At 37.6% G+C, this 7,869-nt stretch overlaps 1 protein-coding gene across 1 annotated transcript in view; it reads right to left on the bottom strand.

Annotated features, from left to right (window-relative positions):
• Positions 1–286: 286 nt before the first annotated feature.
• Positions 287–7,869, bottom strand: part of LOC127877722 (regulator of nonsense transcripts 1-like) — a 35,833-nt gene continuing 28,250 nt past the window's right edge. Inside the window, exons 21-23 of the mRNA XM_052423877.1 lie at positions 7,447–7,697; positions 4,433–4,584; positions 287–3,809 (exon numbers count right to left, since the gene is read on the bottom strand). Of these exons, the coding sequence (XP_052279837.1) occupies positions 4,465–4,584; positions 7,447–7,697 (371 nt within the window). The 3' untranslated portion in view covers positions 287–3,809; positions 4,433–4,464. The remainder of the gene's footprint in view (positions 3,810–4,432; positions 4,585–7,446; positions 7,698–7,869) is intronic.

Raw genomic sequence — 7,869 nt, 5'->3', positions numbered from 1 at the left:
TTTATCCATTAAGAATAATATGAAACTTAAATGACGATCTGTGTTCCTGTTCCATTCCGTCAAATAGATCAGGCTAAGTAAGTACACAAATTCTCAAGTCAGTCTCACTTGGCCCTTGAAAGTCGTGGGCCCATAGGCAGATGCCTACTCTGCCTAACAGGTAATCCTAGACTGATTGATCAAGAAGGATCTGCTTGGATATAATATTTAAACAATTAAATGCTTAACTTGATAATAAAGCGTGATAATATTTTTTTTAATACACATGTTAATATCAACACAAGTCTGGCTTTGCCACAATTTATCAGCTTTAATATCCAGTGAATATTATTCGGTTATGCTGGGATAACGCAATACACAGAAAACAAGAGGTTGATTATGCTTAAAGAGGAAGCTAGGGATAATAAAGCATTCAGAGTATAAATTTGTTTGGTTACATGTTCAATCAATATTTAGTCCACTTTTCAAATAGCAGCATGTTTAAACACCATTGTAACATTTTGTGTTGTAACAATTGGTTTTCTGAATATATGATGTTTAAAGCACCACATTTACAACGTTGCATTTATCCTATTTGTGTTCCAGTATATACATGTATATATATTAAAAATGTTATTGAAACTCATCTTTCATTTCTACTTTAAAAGTGGACCAAAATCGACACAAAAGCACTTAATGCATCTATCAATGCTTTTTTATTGTTGAGAGGGGGTTATCAAACTGGAAAACTAAAAGTTATTCCAGACAGATTGGAATTTGACCTTTAAATAATCCTGGTATCCAGGCTTTAAAAATATAGGCAGACTTTAGAACCAAAATAATAATGCCACCTGGGAATATAAGGTTAACATATTGCACCTCTCATCTAAGGGAATTAAGTCAACTATAAATGGCTCTTAGATGGAGTTAGCTCCCCCCCAAAAAAAAAATCCAACACACAACAAAAACATTGCCCACCTAGCCTCCAAAAAATCATTGATAAGTGCATATCATAAAACAAAATTGTAAGGTGCATTATAGCATATAAACAGATCTACAAGCATTTTCAAAGCCAGTTCTGTTGTTTCCATTTCACCAAACAAGACACAGCAAGAATCAATTGTGACAATTTCATTAAATCAGGAGAGCAAAAACCAAAACAAGCCTCTACATGAATCATACAAAAATCACCAACCTTTTATTGAAATTGAAAATAACCAAGTTTTAGTACATAAGTTACATTAAGTACACGACTTATCCAGTGTTTCCTTTCAATGTTAATTTAATGTTTTAAAACAAGATGCGTTTGTGAAACACAATGTCCCCCTATATGAAGTTTGACCTTGTAGGATGACCTTGACCCTTCACCACTCAAAATGTGCAGCTCCATGAGATACACATGCATTTCAAATATAAAATTGCTAGCTTCAATATTGCAGAAGTGACATTACATGAGCAATTTTGACCCATATATTTGACCTTGAAGGATGACCTTGACCTTTCACCACTCAAAATGTGCAGCTCCATGAGATACACATGCATGCCAAATATCAAGTTGCTATCTTCAATATTGCAAAAGTATTCATAAAATAAGCGATTTGGGCCACATATATTTAATCTCTGACCTTGAAGAATGACCTTGACCTTTCACCACTCAAAATGTGCAGCTCCATGAGTTACACATGCATGCCAAATGTCAAGTTGCTATCTTCAATATTGCAAAAGTACTCATAAAATGAGCGATTTTGGCCACATATATTTGACCTCTGACCTTGAAGGATGACCTTGACCTTTCACCACTCAAAATGTGCAGCTCCATGAGTTACACATGCATGCCAAATATCAAGTTGCTATCTTGAATATTGAAATACTGCAAAAGTGTACATTAAATTAGCGATTTTGACCCATATATTTGACCTTTGACCTTGAAGGATGACCTTGACCTTTCACCACTCAAAATGTGCAGCTCCATGAGATACATATGCATGCCAAATATCAAGTTGCTACCTTCAATATTGCAAAAGTTATTGCACATGTTAAAGTTGGCGCAAACAGACAGACAGACAGACAGACAGACAGACAGACCAACCAACAGACAGGGCAAAAACAATATGTCCCCCACTACTATAGTGGGGGACATAAAAACAAATACTATACACATTTTGAATGCCTGTTTATGAAAGGGAGTTACAAATCAAGTTTTGCAATGCACACATATTCACGCATGTATTGAGTATGCCATAATATACTCATCATTCCTCTTCGTATCAGAATTTCTGCCATTTATTAAAAATAGTCCGCTAAAGGATTTATTATCAGACCTTATTTGGTTTAACCACTTTGAACATTGTTTGTTGTTATCAAATGTTAAACAAGACATGTCATTCCTTTCAGAAAAATAAAATTGTCAATCGAATCATAAGTTCATTTTGGCAGGCTTTTACTACTGCAAACATCCTACTGGAGTTCCATGGTAAAAGTCTGGAAATGAAAGGCCACAATTATCAGGTATACACATTCTTCAGATGACAAGCAACACAGAATGGGAGAAGCATTAAAATGAGCATGGAAATCACCATTGATCCCTGTAAGGTCCAGGCCCAGATTCACATGACCATTTTTCACATCAGATTCTAGAATATACCAAAGCCTTTTAAAATAATAGCCAATAGTCAGTGGCAAGACTGTTTCTAAAGTTTCCGTATTGCTGCAGTCTGAACAGGAAAAAGGAATTCAGAATTCACATTCAGGTGGAAATGTTTCTTACATATAAGGTATTCAAATGTTGCTTATGTCAATGACAATTTTTCTTAAAGATGGATGCTGTAATGAAAGAGGTGCAATAGAAACTAAAGAGCATTTATTGAATATTACAACTTACGATTAACATTTTGTCCAACATTTTTTTTGGTGAATATGTGCCCTGGATTGAAACAAAATTAAAAGGCTACACAATGATATGCTGACAAATATTGAAGTTATTATTATCAAAACATTCAAAATATAGTTTGATATGTTTATTTACAAAAGTAAATCACTGCTCACAAAATTAAATTGATACTTTTAAAATAAAATCTATTTGCTATAAAATATGTCCTGAATAATTTGATGTAAAGTCTTGTAATATTTGATGCTTAAAAGCACTGACCTATAAGAGGAACTACTATGTTTAAAACACCCTTCACAACAGATATAATCATTTTGCAATTTTCCATGCATCATTCCATTGCTAGTCCATTTGCAAGAACATTAAAAAAAACATCAGCTCTAAAAAATGTTGAACAACACAATCTATAAGTGTGTTTATGTTCACAGTCATAGTAGATCATCAATACACAAATTATTACCAAGTAGATCTCACATATCCGCCAACAACTTCCAATGACTCTTAAGTGTATTTCTACAAATACATCAAGGTTTTCTTCACTCTGCAGTGTATGCTGACTTCTGACAACTGCATGTTTCTGCCACCAGTTTCCTAACAGAAACCATCGGCCTGGGGTGGTATAAACTGCAAACTTGCTAGCAAATTGCCTCTAACTGTACATATTCATAATGTTAACAATCATGAATACATGTTGGCAAGAGCCAAAATATGTTGACACTAGGGCAGTAGGCAAGTGTTATAGGCAGTAGTTCCCTCCTACGGCTCTGCTGGGGCTTGAGAGCGCCGCGTCGGCTCATGCGAGCGCTGTTTGGGCTCATTGACCCAGTGGGTGGGGCATACGATCAATGGTTTGCCATCTGTCAGGACACTGCTCCTTACTCTTTCTCTACTGGTTGTCGTTGGTTTCCAAGTCTTCTTGACTGCATCTAACCGTCAGACTCCACTGAAAGAACATGAGAATTTTATGTTTATAATTTGGGGACAAAATATTACAGTGAAAAGTGTACTCTGTTTTCAAAGGTCCAAATGCCAGAAAAAGAAGCGAAGCTTAACTACTTTGTTTTGCATGTTTGCAATATTCAATAGTATTTCAGTCCTGTGACGGCGATCAGTAAACCTAATCACACAATTGTTGGCTTAGTTGGTTTACCAGTATTATGCCAGTAACTTACAACTGCCTTACTTCCTCAGAGGTAGGGGAAGAGAAGCAAATAAGGCAAAACGACAAGGAACACTTTGTTTATAGTCCATCACTACAATTGAATCGACGACAATTGAACAAACTCGTGTATTTGAGCTGTGCTCCGTGAAAAGTGGGTTTAATGCATGTGCGTTAAGTGTCGTCCCACATTAGCCTGTGCAATCCGCACGGGCTAATCAGGGACAACACTTTCCGCATAAACTTGATTTTTGAAAATAATTTTTTTCTTGAACCAAAAATATCATAAAAGCGGAAAGTGTGGTCCCTGATTAGCCTATGCGGAGTGCACAGGCTAATCTGGGATGTTCTTTACACACATGCATGAAACCCCCTTGTTCACAGAGCACGGACCCATTTGTATTTACCATCACACAGAGTGATAACTAGTCGGTGTGTACTAGTTGAATGCACCCTGTGAGAGCTGTGAAGCGTAGAACATGCGGTCTCCCTGGTACGTCGAGTCCTGGGACAGCATGCCGTCAGCCTGCGACTTGAAGTCGTCTGCCATGAAACTGTCCTGCAATACATAAACGAACAGCATAGGAAAATGGGCCAAAATAAAGACTAAAAACATACACATTTGGAAAGAGCTCTTACCTTTGTAATGGCAGTCAATATGTCTGGTCTCCCAATACAAGATACAAAGAATACCCTCACAAAATATCATAGATCCTGATTATATTTATAAAAGGATATGCATTTAAAGCAAACCATTTGTTATCTATCAAGTGACCAATAAAAACAAGAGCACCGCCTTGCGGGTGCATGCTGCAGACCACTCATCTATTTTCTTTTTAAAGGTGAAGGGACTCTCATTTTCAATCACAAAGGAGGGAGGGGTGGAGGGAAGAGGGGTGCATTGTGTGGGGGTGTGGACATTTATTACATTATCTTCCAAAAATGCGAAAAAAAGGAAAAAAAAAATCGGGGGTGGGGGTGGGGGGGGATTCTTGGGTGCGATGGTTGGACGGTATTTCAAACATAAAATAATAAAAATAAATATTTGTGTTTTTTAACCGTTTCAAAAAAAATAAATTGGGGGGGGGGGGGGGTGGGGTGGGGGGGTATAGTGTGAGGGTGTGGTGGTAATTTGTGAGATGATCTTAAAAAAAAAAAAAAAAAAAAAAAATTTAGGCGGGGTGGGGGGGGGGGGGGGGGGGGGATCCGGGTGGGGGGAGGGCGGGTGGAGGGGGGTTTCTTGGGTGCAAAGGTTGGAGGGTATTTCAAACATAAAATAATCAAAATAAATAGTTTTGTTTTTTAACCGTTTACAAAAAAAAATTAAGGGAGGGGGTGGGGTGGGGGGTATAGTGTGAGGGTGTGGTGGTCATTTGTGAGATGATCTTAAAAAAAAAAAAAAAAAAAAAAAAAAATTGGGGGGGGGGGGGGGGGGAGGGGGGGGGGGCACGGGCGATGGTTTGGGTGGAGTCTATTATGGTATGTCAGGTAAGAGTAGTTTTGTCAAAGTATCAATCAAATCTAATCATAAATAAAGAAGTTATGGCAATTTTGGCAAATTTAATAATTTGACCTTGAGAGTCAAGGTCATTCAAAGGTCAAGGTAAAATTCAACTTGCCAGGTACAGTAACCTCATGATAGCATGAAAGTATTTGAAGTTTGAAAGCAATAGCCTTGATACTTAAGAAGTAAAGTGGATCGAAACACAAAATTTAAACATATATTCAAAGTTACTAAGTCAAAAAAGGGTCATAATTCCGTAAAAATGACATCCAGAGTTATGCAACTTGTCCTTTTACTGTACCCTTATGATAGTTTGCGAGTGTTCCAAGTATGAAAGCAATATCTATAATACTTTAGGGGTAAAGTGGACCAAAACACAAAACTTAACCAAACTTTCAATTTTCTAAATATAAAGGGCCCATAATTCCGTCCAAATGCCAGTCAGAGTTACATAACTTTGCCTGCACAGTCCCCTTACGATAGTTAATAAGTGTTGCAAGTATGAAAGCAATAGCTTTTATACTGTAGGAATAAAGTGGACCTAAACACAAAACATAACCAAATTTTCAATTTTCTAAGTATAAAAAGGGCACATAATTCTGTCAAAATGCCAGTCAGAGTTACATTACTTTGCCTGCACAGTCCCCTTATGATAGTTAGTAAGTGTTTCAAGTATGAAAGCAATAGCTTTGATACTTAAGGAATAAAATGGACCTAAACACAAAACTTAACCAAAATTTTCAATTTTCTAAGTATAAAAAGGGCACATAATTCTGTCAAAATGCACGCCAGAATTATCTAACTTTGCCTGCCCAGTCCCCTCATGATAGTAAGTAAGTGTACCAAGTTTGAATGCAATAGCATTGATACTTTCTGAAAAAAGTGGACCTAAACGCAAAACTTAACCAAAATTTTCAATTTTCTAAGTATAAAAAGGGCACATAATTCAGTCAAAATGCACGCCAGAGTTATCTAACTTTGCCTGCCCAGTCCCCTTATGATAGTAAGTAAGTATACCAAGTTTGAATGCAATAGCATTGATACTTTCTGAGAAAAGTGGACCTAAACGCAAAACTAAACCGGACGCCAACACCAACGCCAAGGTGATGACAATAGCTCATAATTAAAAAAAAAAAAATAGATGAGCTAAAAAGGGCCTGAAAGTTACAAGGTCTCTCACCTAAGACCAAAAGAAACTTAACTGTTCTTAGCCGCTCTTGTGATGTTTCTGTTACAATTTTAAATGTACGCCAAGATATCATTAGCACAAATGTTATGTGGACGTGTCATGATAACTGGGTTAAAAAGGATGACATGTTCACACCATAGCAATATAACGAAAAATGCCCTAGCCTCCTGAAGTCTTGGTTTGTGTTTATAAAAACCAAGATGGGGCCAATTTAGACCCCAGGGACATGATCAGAACAAACTTTGCAGATGACCAACATTTTATAAACTAAAACTTGAACTTTAATAAATTAATAAAAAGGTTCACCTCAAGATCATTCCTGGTAAAAGTTCTTTAAAATATGTCAATAGGTAAGGAATGAGGAATGGCTAAAAAAAAGGTTAAGGAAAGTACACACAAAAGATTGACAAATGATGGAAATACTGTATCCTAAAAGCCCCCCATAGGCACTGTGTGCTCATGTGATCCAACAAGCAGACAAACCAATAAAACTAAACAGACAATCACCTTGGTCGATGTAACATAAAGACCACCAAAGCAAGGTGTTACATCAGCTGCCAACTGACCTGTGATAAAGAGTTGATCCCCACTATGAAAGCATTCTTGAGATCTCATCTAAGATATCAAGAACTGGTTTTACCCAAGAAACTTACAAAGGGCATTTAAATAAACCTTTAAGTTTAAATGCAATCTAGCTTAAATAAACAGGTTTAAACTTAACAACGTACCTGCGACAGTTCTGGCTGTGAGAGGCCGGACAGACCTGGCTGGGACATCTGGAAGGGCTGACTCATGGACAGCGGCCCCTGTGTGAGGGGACCCTGGGAGAACCCCTGGGACACGTCCTGGCTCCCCTGGCTGTTGGACATGTGCAACATCTGGCTCTGCTGCTGGCTGTTCTGGCTGTAGCGGGGAGGCTTGGTCCTGCCACCCCGGCCCCCGCGCATACCACCACCACGACCACCCCGGGCATTCATAGCTGTGCAGGGGGAGAAGAACAACAGTCAAGCTAAGTTTTTAGCAAATCAGATTATAAGTAACCAGTGTTTTTAATGCAAATACAGTTTTGTAGAAATGGAAGTAGCAATTTAATTAAGATTGTTTAAGCGGTTTAATGGTCAATTATTTGGTAACTGGTGAATTAGTGATAA

This window comes from Dreissena polymorpha, chromosome 4 (assembly GCF_020536995.1).
Source record: "Dreissena polymorpha isolate Duluth1 chromosome 4, UMN_Dpol_1.0, whole genome shotgun sequence".
NCBI classification, from domain to species: Eukaryota; Metazoa; Mollusca; class Bivalvia; order Myida; family Dreissenidae; genus Dreissena; species Dreissena polymorpha.
The sequence above is the reverse complement of the archived record's forward strand: the minus strand, read 5'-3'. Positions and strand labels throughout refer to the sequence as shown.